Source organism: Molossus molossus, unplaced genomic scaffold, assembly GCF_014108415.1.
Source record: "Molossus molossus isolate mMolMol1 unplaced genomic scaffold, mMolMol1.p scaffold_m16_p_3, whole genome shotgun sequence".
NCBI lineage: Eukaryota > Metazoa > Chordata > Mammalia > Chiroptera > Molossidae > Molossus > Molossus molossus.
The window spans coordinates 69,860,099-69,881,045 of NW_023425366.1; the positions used below are offsets into that span (position 1 = coordinate 69,860,099).

Sequence of the window (20,947 nt, forward strand, 5' to 3'; positions counted from 1 at the left end):
TTCAATTATTAAAAACATCAAACAATACTCACTTTGCAATCTTTAAAAGGAGTGGTTTTTGATTGATTTCTGCTAAAATATTCATCTATACATGCTTGAAACTTTTTGGAAATGAGAGCACCATCCTCCCAGCTGCATTCTGAGTATGGAAGGCCCTGCCATTTGCAATAATAATCAGGATAACCAGCTGCTGACTTTTGATTGGAATGAGCTGTGAGATAAATAAGATATTTATTTATTTCCTTTTTATATTAAATCTTATCCAGTGAGTAATTCTTGGTAAAAACCACACAAGTAAAAAATCAGTCATTTGCTTTACAATATTATATAGTAAAAGCAAGCTACTGTTTAATATGTAAACAGTAAATTTAACATTTTTTTCAGATGTTTAATTAAAATTATTTATTACTAACCAATTATTCGCTCCACTATTTGATACTGTTTATGTAGATCATCTGTAAGTTCTTGCTGGCAATTATAATATTCTACATCTTCTGGAGAAGCATTTTTCAACCTGAAAGATTATTAAATTCAGGGACAGACTTCAGAATGTCGCCGAAATAACCTATCCCCCCAAAACTATCAGTAGCACAAAATCTCCCATTTTGCCACTCATCTTGTGAACCAGTTTAAAAAATAAAGAAATTGAAACAAAAATAAAGCATCATTAATTTTTAATTTTCAAAATTCATAATATATGAGACAGATTTTATGTGACTGTTACCTGGGTATAGTTATTCCTAAGAACTTTTACCTTGAAATAAAATACAAGTATCTCCATAAAAAAATTATTTTAGGTTATCATTTGATTCTTTATAATGTATTCCTTATTAATAAAAACCTTAGTAATAATCTTCAATCTATAAAAATATTAAGTACAATATAAAACATATTTACCATCTTTTTGTTTCCTGATCTTTCTTCTTATAATTATCCAATTTTTTCATTCCTCTAACATTCTGCTGCTTAAGGGTTTCTTCTGTCTCCCAAGTATTGTGAATATGAGACCATCCTTTCCATTTAATTAAATACTGGATTTCTCCTGATTCCTTGTTTTTCTCAAATCCTGCATTTGGGTCACCATCTGCTTCAACTGCATAGATGGTTGTAGTAGCACCAGTAGCTGAAAAAGAAAGCACAATACATTCCCTGTAATTCTGTTACAGGAATACTTCCAATTCAATTTAAAAAATTGAAGAATATAAATAGAAAAATACATGCTCTCTTAGGTCAAGTACCAGGATACAGGAATTTATGTGAAGTTACATATATAATACAAATTCAGAATTTTAGAACAGAAAAATCATCTAATTTAGTCACTTCAGTTTTAAAATTAGGAAAAAAAAAAGGTAAAAAGTTAATGGCATATCTAACAGCATACAGCAATCTACAATAACTACTGATTGAGAGACTGATAATTATAAACTAAAATAACTTAAAATTTTTAAAAATTTCATGTCTGAAATTATTATGTCAAAGAAATATCTGTACCTGCCCTTGTTCACTGCAGCATTATTCATTAATACCCAAGACACTGAAACAACCTAAGTGTCCATCAGCAGATAAATGGATAAAGAAGTTTGAGATATATGTATGTATGTATGTATGTATGTATGTGTGTGTGTGTGTGTGTAGATAGATAGATAACATTCAACCATAAAAGAGAAAGGAAATCTACTATTGTGACATGGATTTTAAGGGCATTATGCTGAAACAGGTCAGAGAGAAAAAGACAAATCTGTATGATCTCATATATGAAGTTTTAAAAAAACTTACAGAAAACTGATTAGATTTATAGTTACCAGAGGTGGAAGGAATATGATGAAAGTGGTCAAGGATTCAAAATTCCAGTTACAAGATAAATAAGTACTTTGGGATGTACAACATGATGTCTATAGTTAACACTGCTATATTTGAAAGTTACTGAGAGAGTAGATTCTAAAAGTTCTCATGACGAGAAATTTCTTTCTTTCTTTTTTTTTTAATCCTCACCCGAGGACATTTTTCCATTTTTTGCACAGATAGAGTGGGAGGGAGAGAGAGGAAGGGAGAGAGAGGGAAACATCGATGTGAAAGGGACACATCGAGTGGCTGCCACCCGCACGACCAACCAGGGCCGGGGACAAACTGCAACCGAGGTACATGCCCTTAGCGGGAACCGAACCCGGGTCTCTCCGGACCGCAGGCGGACGCTCTAACCGCTGAGCCAAACTGGCCAGGGCTCTTTCTTTTTTTATTGTATCTATGAGAAAATGAATGTTACCAAAACTTACTGTGATAATCATTTTGTAATACATTTAAGGCATTATGCTGTTCAACTTAAACTTATACAATGTTGTATGTCAATTATATCTCAATAATACAGAAAGGGGGGAAATGCATGTCAAGATAACTAAAAACCTATATATTTGAGATAAAACAAAAAAATATTTTTAAGAAATCTGTGAAATTAAAAGTACCTAAACAACTATTATTTAGGCACAGCAACAGAAACACTCAGATATACAGGTTTAAAATTTTCTAATTATCTGCAATATATAAACTGAAGACAAATAGGTATTTGTTGGGAAGAAAATACTGAAGCTAAGCAAAGTATATTTTACAGTAAACAAGTAAAACAGAAGAAAATCTACCATATTCGTTTTCAAAATTGAAAAATTTTCAAGAAGCACTTTATTTAACCTAGTAATATCATTGAAACCACCAAATAATAATTAAAAAAACAAACAAACATACCTCCTTTTCTCCCAATCCGACAATCCATAAACCGTTCTATTGTTTCAAATTCCTCTTCCTCAGGTTGAGGAACATCCTCTCCACAGACTTCAAGTAGATCATCAGAATCTGTTTTCATTTCTTCGTCTTCCTTATAGCTCACATTGACAGTTGCTTGTCGACGAGAACTTCTTTTATCATTATCATAATCTTCATCCTCCTCCTCCTCAGATGAATCAATCTGTCTCTTTTTTTGTCCAAGAATCTTCTTTCCACTTTTTGACTTACATCTAGGAAAGAATAAGGGGAGAGAGGTGTTTTCAGAAACAATGGCATAAAACCAGAATTGAAAAACTATATACAAATACAAAAAGAATGAGTACCTTTTATAACCAACAATTTTCAACATCAAACCAAGAACACACTTACCTATTTTGAGGTTTTCTGCTTTTAACTTTGTTTTTTGGCTCATAGTCAGATTCTGTTTCATCACAACTGCTTTTATCTCCTTCTTCTTCAGATTCTGAATCTGAACCAGACTGAGATGGAGATCCTGACCCAGACATCTGCCAATCTTCACTGCATATAAAAAATATAAAATATATTTATTTATACTAATATTGTATAACAAACTTTATCTGATAAAATATGAAAATAGTAAAATACAAATGCATGCTAGTGAATATTAAAAATATTGTTGCTGTCATGCATACTAAAACATTAAAGCTGGCCAGTGTGGCTCAGCACATTGAGCATTGGACTGAGAGGTCCTGGTTTGATCCCCAGTCAGGGCACATGCTTGGGTTTGTGGGCTCGAGCACCAATAGGGGGTGTGGAGGAAGCCGATTGGTGTATCTCTCTCACATCGATGTTTCTATCTCTCTAAAAAAATCAATAAAAACATATTTAAAAAATATACATAAATAAAAATAAAAATATTTAAATGTCTGTAGAAAAAAATGCTAGAAAATATTTGTTATAGATTTCTTCCATAACTCCAGAGTTTTGTTAATCATTTACTTTATACCTCAATGAATGGCAAATACATAAATGTTATTCTGATAATTTTAAGAACCACAGGATATAATTTTTAAAATCTTGTATAATGATTATACTTGCGATCTAAAAAATAACTCAAATCTCTTTCAATTTTCTAGAGATAGTATTGATTTAAAAAATATACCCGTCAAAATTGATTTTTAAAAACAGTACATGTTCATCAAGAAACAAGAGTATAGAAAAATAGACGTTTTGGGTGGGAGTGGGGAGGAGGGAATCAAAGAGGGGGGAAAGGGAGAGACATCTGTAATATATTGAATAATAATAATAAGTTTAGAAATAAAAATTCATTTAAAAAAAAATCAGCCCATCTTAATCTTCAATTATTACCTTTATAACTATTTTTAATCTATTTCATTCCAATCAACATGTACAGAAAAAAATATTGGATGCACGAGTTAATATTCTGCCATAAATTTACTCTAAATGAAAGATACACATTAAGTTGTTATGCATATAACTCTATATAGAGTCTCAGTCTGCTTCTACTCCATTGCTTTGCATCTCTTGCATCATAACCATGTTAATGGTTACATAAGCAAGTACATATAAGATCTGGTTTATAATAAAAACATAATAGAGAAACAAATTATTCTTTATCTTGAAATCTTTGCAGAGTTTACACATTAGAAGTAACAAGAGGCAGAATATATGAGTCTCCACTTCATTTTTTTTTTTTTTTTAATTTCTTTATTGATTTTAGAGAAAGGAATGGAGAGGGAGAGAGAGATAGAAACATTGATGAGAGAGAACATCGACTGGCCGCCTCCTGCAGTGGGCCCCCCCACTGGGGATTGGGCCCACAACCCAGGCACGTGCCCTGACCAGGAATCGAAGTGGCGACCTCTTGGTGCAAGGATTGACGCTCAACCACTGAGCCACACTGGCTGGGCTCCATTACATATTTTTATTATATAAATTTTGATTTGTATATACAAGACAAGTCTATCAATCATCTCAAATTACTCGTTTTTTAAAAATATTCTTTGCTTGCACCTTTCCTGAGTTTAGAAATGACTAACTCTTAGTTAAAGTTACGTATCTGGATGAGACAGAGTAGTTGAAAATGCACTTAGTAAACTAGAAGACAGATCCGAGAAAATTAGCCAGATTGTAGCACAGCAATCAAAAGATAAAAAACATGATACAGTAAGATTCCTAGAAGGTAGGATATATATATGATCCAATAGATATATACAACAGATATGATCCAAGACAAATTTACATTTACTAATAGTAGTACCAGACTTATAGAAAGAGAAAATGTCCAGAGATACAATGACTAAATTCTGAGAAACTAATAAAAGGTACGAGTCTTCACATTCAAGATGCATAAGATCAAGTGCATAAAGTAGAATACCAAATTCAAAGCCAGACACACCAAATTAAAAGTGCAAAATAGCAACGTAAATTGAAAAATAAGACAATAGAAAAATGTTTTTTGAAAAAAAATCTCAGACCATCTAGGTATCAGAACTGAGAATCTTAAGTATTCTTAACACTTTAGGAAATTATAATGAGTTCCTGAATGAGTTGTATAGAGAAAGTAAATATCATGTGCAGATGAAAAGTAAGGATAACTATTAACATAAATTAACAGAATCACCCAAAATCCATCATCAACTGATCCCTTATTCTGACATTATGAATAAACAGATCTCTGAAGTTTAAAAATATATAAGGGAAAAGGGTTATAAGAGATAAACAAGTGACATAAAAATCTTAAGTCATGACTTCCAGTCAAGATGGCGGCGTAGGTAAACGCGGTATCATATCCTCCCACAACCACATCAAAGTTACAACTAAACTACAGAACAACCATCATTCAAAAATGCCTGAAATCAAGCTGAATGGAAGTCCTACAACTACGAAATTAAAGAAGCAGCTACATCAAGACTGGTAGGAGGGGCGGGGGCGGGGGCGGACGGTCTGGTACCACTCCCATGTGTGGCGGATAAAAATCAGGAGGACACCTCAGCTGGGAAGGTCCTCCGTTGAGGACTGAGGGGTCCCTGTCCCATACCAGATGCCCCACTCAGGGTTCCAGTGCCAGGAAGAGAAGTCCCCATAACTTCTGGCTGGAAAAACCAGCGGGAACTGAGGCTCAGGGAAGCTGACATAGCTGGAGCCCCAGGCAGCTCCTTAAAGGGCCCACATACGGACTTATCAGACTCTCTCCCTCTAAGCTTGGAGGGGAGGCAGCTCCAGGGGCGCCAGAGACATACAGGGAAGAACTGAGCTGTTTCACACTGGAGTGAGGGCTGGAGAAGGGGCTTTCTCCGGGACAGGCGTGCTGTCAGAGGTCTTTGTTCCTTTGGTTAGCCCTTCCCTCACGAGGCCTACAGACAGCCACCATATCTGGGACTCCAGCAACCTGGCTCACACTGGTAGCCCCGCCCTGGTGATTCCCTGAGGTCCCGCCCCGCCCCACCCAAATTTCAGGCCCACCTAAGCTGTTGCCAGTTGCTTAACCATAGGATTGGCCTGTCTTGGATCCTGCTTCAGGTTTTACTAAATTCTTTCAAACAAGCAGCATCTGGTCTCAGCTAGCCTCATACCTCTCATTAAGTAATACATAGAAACAAACACAGGGAAGCAGCCAAAATGAGGAGACAAAGAAACAGGTACTAAATGAAAGAACAGAACAAAACTCCAGGAAAAGAACTAAGTGAAATGGAGATAAGCAACCTAACAGATACTGAGTTCAAAATACTGCCTATAAGGATGCTCAGTGAACTTAGTGAGAACCTCTGCGAACTTAGTGAGGGCCTCAAGAGCATAAAAAAGAACCAGTCAGAAATGAAGAATGCACAGTCAGAAATGAAGGAGGCATTAACTAAAATAAAGAATAATTTACACAGATTCTATAGTAGAGTAGGTAAAGCCAGGAAGCAAACCATCAATTTGGAATATAAGGAAGCAAAAAACGCACAATCAGAACAGCAAAAAGAAAAAAGCATCTAAAAAAAAAAAAAATGAGGACAGTGTAAGGAGCCTCTGGGACAACTTCAAGCGTGCCAACATTCACATCTTGGGGGTGCCAGAAGGAGAAGAGAGAGAACAAGAAATCGAAAACCTATTTGAAACAATAATGGCAGAAAACTTCCCTAACTTGGTGAAGGAAACAGACATACAAGTCTAGGAAGCACAGAGAGTCCCAAACAAGATGAACCCCAAGAGGCCCACACCAAGACACATCATCATCAAAATGCAAAAGGTTCAAGACAAAGAGAGAATCTTAAAAGCAGCAAGAGAAAAGCAGTTAGTTACCTACAAGGGAGCCCCCATAAGACTGTCAGCTGATTTCTCAAAAGAAACTTTGCAGGCCAGAAGGGAGTGGCAAGAAATATTCAGAGTGATGAAAAGCAAAAACCTACAACCAAGATTACTCTATCCTGCAAAGCTGTCATTTAGAATAGATGGTCATATAAAGAGTTTCCCAGACAAGGTAAAGTTAAAGGAGTTCATCACCACCAAACCGTTACTATATGAAATGTTGAAGGGTCTTTTTGAAGAAAAAGATAAAGTATATCAACAAACAAAATAGCAATGAATACATATCTATTGACAATGGAATCTACAAACAAAATGAACAGGCAGAACAGAAACATTCTCATAGATACAGAGAACATTTTGTTGGTTGCCAGATGGGAGGGGGGTTGGGGGAATGGGTAAAAAAGGTGAAGGGATTAAAAAAGTACAAATTGGTTGCTAGACTGTAAACCTCAAAGGGAAGGGGACAGGGGTGGGGGGATAAACCAAAGAACTTATATGCATATATGCATAACCAGTGGACATAGACAACAGTGTGGGAAAAGGCAGGAGGGGGGCGGGAGTAGGAAAGAGGGGGTCAATGGGGGGAAAATGAGGAATATCTGTAATACATTCAATAATCAAGATTTTTTAAAAAAAGGAAAGAAATGCATGTGTATGTATAGATACATAAACACTAAAAACATTTTGTAACAGAAAGAAAAATCCCTTACAGTAAAAAAGTCAACTACTTGTATAAGAAATGATGGAATTAGAAAGTTGTCATTGATGGATGTAGGTGCTGGGTGGAGGGAGGGAAGAGGGGGAATGGGAACATCTGTAATAGTGTCAACAATCAAAATAAAGAAAAAAAAATCTTAAGTCATCACACAAAGATAAATTTCAAGAATTAGGTTATTATTAACCTAATAAAATGCCATGAACCAAGAATTTACAAAAGCACATTTTAGCATCAATTTCTAATAAAGGAAGAAATACAGAATCATTAGGATTTTCTTGATATGAGAGTAAGTAATCAGTTGAACAAAACGACATACTCTTTATGCTTTTTCCTTTTGACTTCACTCGATGTATCATCAGAATCTTCACTGCTAGAGGAATCCTGTAGGAATAAAATAAACAAAGTTAACGTTATTAATGATTGCAATTTAACCATCATATCAAATTTTTGCTTGTCACACTACTTAAAGTTCACTTTCCTAATAACAGTAACTAAACCTTTTTTATGTTGTTATATTTATACTATTAGTAATATAAAGTGATCAATAACACTCTTATTCAAATTTATTACACAGCTGGTAAAATTAGGTAAATATCACAATGTCAGCATTTTGTACAAAACTTTAAAATCTATCACTGTTACTTACAAGGACGCTCCCATAAGACTGTCAGCTTATTTCTTAACAGAAACCTTGCAGACATAAAATATTCAATATGATGGAAAGCAAGAACTTACAACCAAGATTACTCTACTCAGCAAGGCTATCATTTAAAATCAACAGAGAGAGAACACTTATGGAGTTCATCGCTACCAAACCAGTATTACAAGAAATGTTAAAGGGAATTGTTTAAGAAGAAAAAATAGATAAAAAAATAAATAAGCCCTTGCTGGTGTTGCTCAATGATTAGAGCATCAGCCCACATATCAAAGGGCGTTGGGTTCAATCACTGGTCAATGGCACATACCTAGGTTGCAGGTTCAATCCCTGGCCCCGGTAAAGGCTCGTGTCAGAAGCAACCAATCGATGTGTCTCTCTCACATCAATGTCTCCCCTCCCCTTCCACTCTCTAAATATTAATGGAAAAAAACATCCTCGGGTGAGGATTAACAAAAAATAAATTAAAAATAAATAAATAAAATGGCAATCACCATATACCTATCAGTAATTACTATAAATGAAAATGAATTAAATGCTCCAATCAAAAGACATAGGGCTGCTGAATGGAGAAGAAAATAAAACCCTTAACATGTTGCCTATAAGAGACCCACTTCAGATAGAAAGACACACACAGACTAAATCTAAAGAGATAAAAGAAGCTATTTTATGCAAGTGGAAATTTTTAAAAAGCCAGGGATACAATAATTACATCAGACAAAATAGACTTTAAAAATAAAGGCTATAACAAGAGACAAAAAAAGAACATTTCATATTCAATAGCCAAAATATGGAAGGAACCTAAGTGTCCATCGACAGATAATTGGATAAAGATGTGGTACATATATAAAATAGAATATTATTCAACCATAAAAAAGAATGAAATCTTACCGTCTGCAACAACATAGATGGACCTAGAAGGTATCATGCTAAATGAAATAAGTCAGATAGAGAAAGACAAATACCAGAGAATTCCACTTATATGCAGAATCTAAAAAAACTAAATAAACGAACAATGAAAACAAAAACAAAGCCCTGGCCGGTTTGGCTCAGCGGTTAGAGCGTCGGCCTGCGGTCCGGAGAGACCCGGGTTCGGTTCCCGCTAAGGGCACGTACTTCGGTTGCAGTTTGTCCCCGGCCCTGGTTGGTCGTGCGGGTGGCAGCCACTCGATGTGTCCCTTCACATCGATGTTTCTCTCTCTCTCTGTTCCTCTCTCTCCCTCCCGCTCTATCTGTACAAAAAATGGAAAAATATCCTCGGGTGAGGAAAAAAAAAAACAAAACAAAACTCATAAATACAGAGAAGTAATGGCTGCCTGGTGCAAGCGAGGCTAGAGGGGTGAGAGAAAAGAGTGATGGGATTAAGAAGTCCAAATTGGCAGTTACAAAATAGTCACAGGGATGTAAGGTACAGCACAGAGAATATCGTCAATAATATTGCCATTACTATGTATGGTGTCAGGTGGGTACTAGACTTGTTTTTTTTGGGGGGGGGGTCACTTCGTACATTATGTAACTGTCTATCCACTACACTGCACACCTGACACTAATATAATATCGAATGTCAACTGTAATTGAAAAATGAATCTATCAGCTATGGAGACCATTATTATTGCCTAGTATGGCCTCAAAAAGAAATCCTAATTGTTGTTATGTCAAATTTTAATGTTTTTCTACCCCATTAGACAGGTTTTAAAACAGTTCTTTAAACACACATGCATATGTGCTCATAGGAACTACACTATTTACAGCTGTAGCCTATTCTTTTAAAAATATGTTCAGCATTCCAGTAATACTCTGTACAACAATTTAAATAGTATATTATCTCTTCATTCATATATGTGTAAGTTCATATATATGTCTTTGAATATGTATGTCTTCCTAGTATAATCGTCCCTCGTTTATTGTGGTTAAACTGTTTCAGACTCTAGCAGTTGCACCTGGCGTTGAAGGATTCCTGGGGTGCTTGAATAAACAGGCCTACAGTCCATATGTACAGTAATTTTATTTTTATCCTCACTAGAGGACATTTTTCCATTTTTTGTTCAGATAGAGTGGAAGGGAGAGAAAGGGAGAGAGAGAGAGAAAAACATCAATGTGAAAGGGACACATCGAGTGGCTGCCTCCCGCACGACCCAACCAGGGCCAGGGACAAACTGCAACCGAGGTATATGCCGTTAGTGGGAATCGAACCCGAGTCTCTCTAGACCTCAGGCCGATGCTCTAACCGCTGAGCCAAACCAGCCAGGGCAGTTATTTCCATTTTAATTTAATACAGGGGTATATAATTGACTCAGACAACTGAGTGCGCACTGTATCATTTTCACTGTCTTGATCAACTTTTTAATGAATATATATATTTGAAAAAAACCGTGACAGAGTGAAGCCACGAAAGTCGAAGCGTGAAGTGGCAAGGGTCAACTGTATTCACATTTAGTTTCTTTCAAAGTTTTGTTTTGATGAGCAAAAAATGCACACAAATTTCCACTGCTTGTCTTAGATTAATTTCTAAAAGTACAATTATTAGATAAAATACATCTATATTTCAAGACTCTTGATACACATATTTAATGCAGTTATCTCCTATCCTTCTAACAATTTCTTAAGTACCTACTTATTTAAATGACTAAGCATGTCTACTTTTAAAATATTAGTTTGCATAATGAAAACTCACCTCTTCTGATCCACTATTAGACGAAGCTTGATGTTGTTGTTGTTGTTGTTGCTGTTGCTGCTGCTTCTTGAGCATTGCAGATCTCTGAACAGCCAGAATACTAGGGCTGGATTTCCAAAACTGTAACAGAAATATGAACCAGTGAAATGTAAAGTTTTGAAAAAATTTAAAAGTTATTTTATTGAAATACCAACATTTTCACTGCTTCTAAATAATAAGCTAAGACTATCTTCCTTAATCATATTATATATAATATAATATCAGTGCAATATAATTAAAATAAAATGTTTAGCTTTAGTTGTATATAACAAATTTATGCAAACTTCACAAACAAAATTAATCAATACGTTATTTGGTTTTATGAGTATAACTGTCAAAAACAAAGTGGTAATATGAGACACCAGTGTTACTCAAAGTGTGGTTGCCTATTCTTTTTAACTGGTGTGAGGTGAACAAGAAGCGCTTAAGTCAGAATGTAAATCAACTATGTACATTACTAAGCACTTCTGTTGTTGTTAGCAATATTTTCTCCATGAAGAAGGCTATGTGTTGATTTATATTTTGGTCCAAGCATTTTAAGACTGGCACTCTGGTCCAAGCATCTTATTATGACTGGCACTCTAAGTAATACTACAATGTACTATTATGAAGTATAGACAAGTTTTACTAAATCTTGTAGTAGCTTTTTCAAACAGAATGTCCCTTAGCCTGTTCCACCAGGTATCTTCAAAGAAACAGAGTTCTCCCGTTACTAGCAATAAAGTATCTCCCTGAAGATCTTGAGAGTAGAGATCAGACACTGTAGAATTAACAAATCTCACAAAGTCTTGACCACAACTGAGAATCACTGAAAGTAAATTTTAATTTTAAAATTAATGTTTTCTAAAAGCTAGATTAAGAATGCTATAAATCAATGTTATAAATCTACCTTTCATTGGATACTTTATTGATTACCTCAGCTCCATCAACTTTCGGTGGTTTTGCTTGAACTTTGTTCTCTCGGGAAGCGTCTGACTCAGACTCCGATTGACTGCCCGATTCAGATCCAGAGTCAGAGTCACTGCTACCTGACTGGCTACTGCTTCCATCACTGCTGCTTCCAGAACTTGAACCAGATCCAGAGCCTGAAGCTGACCCAGAATCATCATCTGACTGGCTGCAATTTGAAAATGAACAAATTTCAAACAAAATTCATTAGGAATTTCTTCTTTCTTAAAAAGTCAGCAAAAAGCTCCAAATCATGAAACTTTATTCATTTCATATTTCAACTTTCTATAGCCAAATAGAAAAAAGAATTAATGTTAATCTACAGTAATAATTGACATGGTTAACAGATTTTATACAGTTTTGGCCAACACATAAGCAATCAGATCACAATCTTCCTCCAAGATAATCAGCGTATTCTAACAAGTAAAAAAATACTGGGCTATAAACTAGAAAAGTTTTAGCCACAGGGATATCCTTAAAGGGCTATTTAGCTGTAGTAAATATCAAGTGGGATTGTGAAGAAAAGGTTAAAAAAACTGTTGAAAATTCTCATAGTAACAGGTGGAAATTTACTTGTAGTTTCTACTTGTTTTCAAGCTTACATCTATGTGTCATCATTTTAGGAAAATGTGATTTATTATAATTAGGCTATGATAAAATACAATGCACTAAAAAAATAAAATCAGTAATTGCCTGAGTAAATCATTGACTGCCATGATTCCATGGCAGTAAATCTAAAATAGCATATTCTCACAATCTTTTCTAATCTCTATACACACAAATGTAAAAGCAGTAGTTCATTGAGAAACTATCATTTTCTCCATTTGTTCACATTTGGTGTTCACATTTGAATTGTTGAAAACTAGAGACAAAATTTTTGACACACACGGTAGACAGTCTTCGATGTAATTTCATCTGGCTTTATGAGAAACAATAGGTAATGTTTATTTACATATAGAAAAACTCATGCTGCATGTCTTCTACTGTAATTCTCAGAAAAACCACCAGATGGAGGTATTACTCTATGAAAATATATTTCAGTAACAAAAGTAATTTTTTGAATGAGGAAGTTTAAGTTTTGTTATACCATTATCATAAACTCCTGTCATAAGCCATTTTTCTGTTTGTTAATGGAAAGAAGCATGTGGAATTTAGACTGATTCACTTGTGTTGGATGGGGATTTTTGTGTAAATTTTCTCAAATAAAGGCTAACAGAAACCAAAAAGAAAAAAGTAATACCTTCATAAAAGTAATTTCTCCTTTCCAAGAGCAAGAAGTTAATAGTTAAAACACTGACATATGGGTGGAGGTGGGGGGTGTCAATGGGGGAAAAATGAGAAACATCTTTAACAAATTAATAGATAAAAAATAAATTTAAAAAAAAACCACCGACATAAAAGTCTGCATTGATTCCAAAAGTGAGATATAAATTAAAATGCAAATATATAAATACTTTTAAAGTGGAAATGTAATAAAGTAATTTTTCTTCATAGAAACCGTAAACAAAAATTTGCTTCCTAACGGCTATGATCTAAAAATCATTTCTGCCACAATTTCTACGCTCTGGTCATATGGTTGGTTCTGAGGTCCAAAAACAGCATAGTACCTTTTAATTAAGTAAAGAACCAAAAAAAACGCAAAAAACTTGCCCTATTTTACTTGGGTCCCTTGAGAGAAACTTCAGCAAGAATATTAGAAAAGATAGTTTTCCTTACACACAATTTCATTTCTCCTTTAACCTGCAAGGTTAAGAGAAATCTATTTATTCAATAAATTTAATTGAGAACTACGTTAGGCACTGGAAAGACTGAGACGAGACCATCCTTTACCATTAAGAGAATTTCTAGCCTGGTATGGAGAGATGGTCGTATCAATCAATAAATACCATTCTGTGCTATATTTAAGATAGTGGATCCAGGTGTATGGGGAGCACTGAAAATACAACCAAATTTGGTACAATAAAAGCAGAACATTTAGAAAAAAGCATGGTTGAACGAATTCTTTAGGAAAGAATGGACAGAAGGGGTATCACTTTAATTGCTTGTAAGCTTCTTAAGGGTACTGTTTATTTTTTTTTTCAGAGTATCTACCAGAGTTAACCTTTTGCAGGTGGCTACTCAACAAATATTTGAAAAGTAGATGAATGAATGATTGAATCTGGGGAGCAACCATGGGCCTATATTCTTAATATCTTGATTAGCCCCTGAAGATGAAAGCTGGTTAACATTCTGTTATTAGGTAAAACATAGTTCTGGCTGGAGATAAAAGCAAATAGCCTGAATCTAGGCTACTCTAATGGCATAGGTTTACAATTAGAATGTCTTTACCTTAGATATTACAAGCACAAATTATTTAGTTATTCTTAATAGGATTAAGAGCAAGTGAAGAATGTCTTATATGCAGCCACAGAATGATTTCCAGGATATAGTTAAGAAAAATATAAGAATGTTTATATTTTGCTTCCTTTGTACAAGAAGGAAAAAGCATTTATACACATTTGCTTATACCTTAAAAAAAACAAGAATGATAGCATAAACCAACAAGTAAGTTAAAAATTCTACCTAGAGAGGGAAGGAGGAAAGAGAGAAGAGAAAACATGAATTGAAATAAGTCATCAGTTTTTGAACCATGTCAATGATTTACATAACTTACTTTTTTTTTTAATTCAAAACATTTGAAAGAAATATATACACAGATTCGGGGAAGTAGAGAGGAGATCTATATTCAAACAAAAGTTTTAGCTAAAATAGGTGAAAAGCCCCTTCTAATAAAGTAACTCTACTTCAGCCCATCCTGCAAATATTCTTTCTAGAATAAAATTCTGATCATGGCCTAACTTTCTTTCATAAATCTAAAGTGTTTCTTTAACGAAGTTCAAACATCTTTGAGGCCTTTCAGGAATTTGTCTCTGCCAGCTTCCCCCTAAGCCAGTGGTTCTTAACCTTCCTAATGCCACGACCCTTTAATACAGTTCCTCATATTGTGGTGACCCCCAAACATAAAATTATTTTCATTGCTACTACATAACTGTAATTTTGCTACTGTTATGTCTTAGGCGACCCCTGTGAAAGGGTCATTCCACCCCCAAAGGGAGCCTGAGAACCACTGCCCTAAGCCCTTAGTTCTAACAGTGGCAAACTACTTGTAATTCTCTGAGAGCCAGTTTCTCTTTCCACTTTCTGTTTTGCACAATTACTCCCACCCCCTAACCCCAACTATATAATTCTTATTTGAGCCTTACCTCGTGGATACTTCTCCAACAAATATCTCCTGATTCTATTCTCAACCCAACATTGAATTAGATATCCTTTCCTAGAGCTCCCAAAGCATCCCATCCATACTACTATCTATACATACTACAAGGTTAAAACACCATATAATAATCACTGTAGCTTTGTTTTTTGTTTTTGTTTTTTTGGTATCCTACACCTTTGATATTCTACCATGTTTCTAGATTTTTACTTGTTGCCTTTTGTATGTTGTTCACTAAAGAAAGAGCTCAATATGTTTGACGGGTGAATGGATGTAAGTATAAACAAATCAAAGCTACATATATAAATGGACACACATTCTCGTATAAAACTGACAAATACAATTTAGCTCTAAGAAATATTTCTGAGCTCCCACTAACATTTTATATATTTTGATAACAACCAATACCACTTATGTTTTACATAAGTATCTGTATATCATTTAAAAGTTACTCATATGAATTTTATCAAATCTCACTAGCACAACAGTAATAAGATGGTGGATTATTAAAAATACTTCATTCTTTTCCTCACCATTCTCAATTTACAAAAGAAAACCCACTATCACATTTATGAGTACCTTAATAAATTTAGTTTGTTTTCAAGTTTCATTATAAACTCATGGATATGAATTTGATGAGCTTTAATCCACTGTCAGTATCACTGCTGATTTCAAATTATCCCATCTTTAGTCAACAGGAAACCCTTTTATTTATATTTATTATTTATATATGTTTTTATTGTATTTAGATAGAGAGGAAGAGAGAGAGAGAGAGAGAGAGAGAGAGAGAGAAAGAGAAACCAATTGGTTCCCTCTTGGATGACCCCTATGGGGGGAGGGGGGAGAACTGAGCCCGCAACCCAGGCACTTGTCCTGACCAGAAACCAAACGAGTTACCCCTTGGTGCATAGGACAACGCTCAATCCACTGGACCACCTGACCTGGCTCAACAGGAAACCCTTTATTAGTTCCAGAATCCTTCTGACAAGACCTCAAGTAGTCTTTGACAGCCTCCTCACTTTCTGTTCTGGTTCGATTCCCAGTCAGGGCACATGCCTGGGTTGCAGGCTGGATCCCCAGTAGAGGACGAGCAGGAGGCAGCTGATGTAACTCTCTCACTTCAATGTTTCTCTCTCCCTCCCTTCCTCTCTCTCTAAAAAAAATCAATAACAACATAATAAATAAGTAATAATACCATTATTACTAAAAATGATTATTAAATATTAAGATTTCTTTACAATTCATTTTGTCCTTCAGGAAAACTTACTCCCATAATCATATTGTTATAAAGTCAACTGAAATAATTTAATTCTGTATGGCCACTTAGTTTAATTAGGGTCGTTTGCATTTTTATTTTCATATTTAGAAACTGCCTTTGTATTCACTTTTATTTAATGTTTATTATTTACTTGGATCCAACTTAAGAGCTGCAAAAGTTATAGTCAAAGTTCAGCTTCCATCCTGTCTCCTCTATACTATGCCCTCTCTTCTTGTTTAGTAATTATTCGTAGAACTTTTTATTTTTCAATATAAGCAAATTATGAATAAGAATGTCCATACACCCTTTCATGAGCAAGCATACTTACACTCATATAAATATTACAGATGATACCCACTTACAGTCATTCAATTTACACTTTTTCAACTTTACAATACTACAAAAGTGATAAGCATTCAGAAGAAACTGATTTGAATTTTGATCTTTTCCTGGGCTAGCAATATGTGGTACAATACTCTCTCGTGATGCTGGGCAGTGACAATGAGATGATAGTGCACAACTGTAGGCTAATGTAAGTGTTCTGAGCATGGTTAAGATAGACTAGGCTAAGCTATGATGTTAGCTAGGTTAGGTGTATTACACACATTTGCAACCTAAGATATTTTCAACTTACAATGGGTTTGTCAGGATGAAACCCTTCATAAATTGAGGAGCATCTATATACACATTGTTTCTTAGAGATCATTTCACAGTAGCAGATATATTCCCCATTCCTTTACGCATCTACGTATTCTCCATATTGTAGTTTCAACTTGTACCTCAAAGATAAACATGTTTTGCTTCTAATTCTTTGGTGTTACAAGTAGTGACGTCGAAAACGGGGGAGGGGGGGTTGCATATACTTTTTTTGTATTTATGGTAGTGTATCTTTTGATTTGCTATTTATCAACATATCAACAAATATAAATATATCCCTTTGAAGTTTTAAATTTATAATCACTTTGGTACCCAGATCTTGATTTTTATATACTATTCCACACTTAAATAAACTAGAAGTCCTTTGAGAAATGGCAGATTCAGACTGGGACAGGGAAGGTGCAAGATGAACCTAAACAAGATTGCTGTGCCAAAGAACAAAATACTTAAAAAAAAAAAGGTGGGGCATGTCAAAAGGACATAGGAAAAAACAAAAACAGGGCATAGGAGCCATCTTGAAGGGGTTTCCATTAGCCAAATCAGATTTCAGCACCAGAACAGACAGCACAGGATTACTACCTAGCAAATATATTAGGATTTCTCAAGTCCATTACGATGACAAGTAGTTGGGTGGTAGATAGGTCAGTAGACAGACGAGGAGGACTCTTATAGAGCTCTGAATGCCAAATGATAAATGTGAACATCTTTCATAAATGTTTCTATTTCTCTCTCTCTCTTCCTCTCTCAAAAAAAAAAAAAAAAATCAATAAAAACATATTAAAAAGTTATTTAAAAAGAAAATTACCAGTTTGCAATTATCATAGAAAATACTGGTTCAGGCAAAAATCAGCAAGAAATACTAAATCTGCCCTGGCCAGTTTGGCCCCAAAGGGTTGTGGGTTCAATTCTGATCAAGGGCACGTACCTGGGTTGCAGGTTCAATCCCTGGGCCCGGTGTGGGTCGTGAGGGAAGCAACCATCCATGTTTCTCTTTCTCTCCTCTCTCCCCCTCCCACTCTCTAAAAATCAATGGATAAATATCCTCAGGTGAGGATTAACCACTCTCCCCCTCAAAAAGCTAAATCTAAGAGAGTTTCATGAGTAAGATATTTACATAGTCTCAAAGTATCTTCTCAGCAATTGCTTATTAGATGTAATGGGTAAATTAGAAACTACAGTGAAAAAAAACAGACACCACCTTGTCCTAGTGATCAAAACTAGTATCGATAATAAAGACAGACAATAGGAGCCTCCAGATATACCTTTGAGAAAGACATATCATCACTCTCACAGTATTCCAGCCAGGAAGCATAGAGTAGGGAAATATATAACTTGGATCTAATCATAAATGAACACAAAACAAACCCAAACTGAGAAATACAGACTATAAAATGACTAATATAATGAGAGACAAAGAAAGAGGAACTGTTGCAGATCAAAGAAACTTTTAAAGATTAAAAAGACATGACAACAAATGCAATATGTAATCTTAGACTGGACCTTATACTGAAAGATGACTGAGATGACTGACCAAACTGGAATACAGACTGGACACATGATGTATCAATGTAAATTTTCCTGAATTTAATAACTATACAGGGCTTATGTAAGGGAATATCTTTGTTCTTAGAAAATATATATTGAAACATTAATGTATAAAGGGGCATGATTTCTGCAACCTACTCTAAAACAACTCAGAAAAAATATCACATATATAGCATATATATTAAATATATATAGAAAGAATAACAGAAAAATATAGCAGAATCTAAAAATTAGTGAATATGGGCAAAAGGTATATAAAAAAGTTCTTGGGCCCGGCCAGCGTGGCTCAATGGTTGAGCACCAACCCATGCACCAAGAGGTCACCGGTCTGATTCCCAGAGGTCAGGGCACATGCCCAGGTTGTAGGCCCGATCCTCAGTGAGGGGCATGCAGGAAGTGGCCAATGTTCTCTCTCATTGATGTTTCTATCTCTCCCTTCCTTTCCCTTCCTCTCTCTCTAAAATCAATAAAAAAATTTTTAAAGGAAAAAAAGTTCTTATTCTTGCAACTTTTCTGAAATTAAAAATTAATTCAAAATAAATGTTAATAAAATAATTTTCCAATACCACAAGCTTTTGTCATTAACTTTCAATATTGTGAAATCTCATTTACAGCTAATAACAGGTAAACAAAGAGAAGAAAAGTTAAAAGCCACAAAGTCAAGTTATGAAAGCAGGCAAGTAAACGAACATTCAGTGGCATGAAAAATAAAAGTATCTACTATACTGTCAATAAAATGGTCAAAATACACAGATAAAGTATAAAAACTGCACAAAGCTTTTCCTTAAGCGACCTGGAAAGGTAAAAATATTAAGGAAGGGAAATCGAAGACCAATTATATATAACAGCTGCCTTAGAAACTGCTAGTTGCCTAATTCAGCATGTCATCTTTTCCTTAGCAACAGAAATTTCAATGTTATGGTCAACCAATATGAAAGAATGTACAGCACAATCTCCCTGTAACTAGGTGTGCTATTAGCTTAAGTTCAAATAAGGTATAAGCATAAATATCAAATTGTACATCCTAGAAGACTATTCAGTGAGGGATGACTAAGCTAGGAGATACTCCCATTTTTGCCCTTCTGACTTGTCTTTAAAGTCTGCAGCTGACAGAAGAACACGATGGCAAAAGTGCTCGAAGTTTACATCTACATGGGTTCTTACAGTATAGAGCCAATATTTTTATCCTTTATTCCCATGGTTTTTATAAGCCAATGTTGTTAATAACTTGAATGACCAGAAAAAAATTAATATCCTGTTCAACAAGACAAGTAATACATTTTTAAATTGTTTTTTTCAAGTTAGTTTTTTAGGTGCTTTATAGTACAGCTGTCATTAATTGTTTCGTTCCTTATAAGTTCCATATAAAATGTTATGATTCTATATCTATGGATTAGAGAAATGCTTTTCAAGATGTAAACCAACATCAAGAAAACCCCATCCATCCCTCTCCAATTTTTTAACTGCATATGCCTAGGCCCCATTCTATATGTGGTGAAGCCAGCAGCCCTAAGGCTGATCTTGAGGGTTTTAATGGCTTACCTTTGTTTTTAGGATAAAATGGCTAATAGCTGATCTCTGCCTACCTCTCCAATTTCATCTTAAAACTACTCCCCTATCTCTATTCTGCACCCTAGCCTCACTCACTGACTGCTTTCAGCTCTTGAATTAGTCAAGTTTTCTCATCTAACAGCCTTGGTATAAAACAATTCTCCATACCTGGAAAGCTTGTTAATCCCCACCCCAACTTCTTCACTCGTACTCCCAACTTGACTCTTTCTTCACTTCTAAAATTGAACTTTTTCTAAGACCTCCGCTCCTAGACTATATAAGACACCTAGCAGGATGCCTGGCACTTAGTATGCACTAAACAGAAGCTAGTGTGAATGTAGGGGTGTTTTACTTAACAGTATCCCTACTTTCTAGAACTTTACCTGACAGACTCTGAAAATACACATAATACTACTTACTATTTGCTTTTTATTCAAAAACACCATAAGCCTAAGTATTTCACATAAACGTTCTTGTTCTTTCCTCCTGGTTTCTGTCTCTACTTTTCTTCTTCCAAGTCATCTATCTAATTTAAATTGTTTGGGACATAATAATTTTAAGAAGCTTCTTTTAAATAATCAGAAATCTGGAAACACTGA

At 35.0% G+C, this 20,947-nt stretch overlaps 1 protein-coding gene across 4 annotated transcripts in view; it reads right to left on the reverse strand.

Moving 5' to 3' along the window:
* CHD1 (chromodomain helicase DNA binding protein 1) overlaps window positions 1-20,947 on the reverse strand; it is an 84,810-nt gene that overhangs the window by 47,199 nt on the left and 16,664 nt on the right. For 3 of the 4 annotated variants that reach the window (XM_036280844.1, XM_036280840.1, XM_036280841.1), the window contains 8 exons: window positions 12,052-12,253; window positions 11,098-11,217; window positions 8,085-8,149; window positions 3,145-3,294; window positions 2,737-3,005; window positions 898-1,123; window positions 414-514; window positions 33-211 (listed from right to left, as the gene is read on the reverse strand). In XM_036280844.1, the coding sequence (XP_036136737.1) occupies window positions 33-211; window positions 414-514; window positions 898-1,123; window positions 2,737-3,005; window positions 3,145-3,294; window positions 8,085-8,149; window positions 11,098-11,217; window positions 12,052-12,253 (1,312 nt within the window). Of the gene's footprint in view, window positions 1-32; window positions 212-413; window positions 515-897; window positions 1,124-2,736; window positions 3,006-3,144; window positions 3,295-8,084; window positions 8,150-11,097; window positions 11,218-12,025; window positions 12,254-20,947 lie in introns of those variants that run through there. The other variant, XM_036280843.1, reaches the window with a different exon arrangement.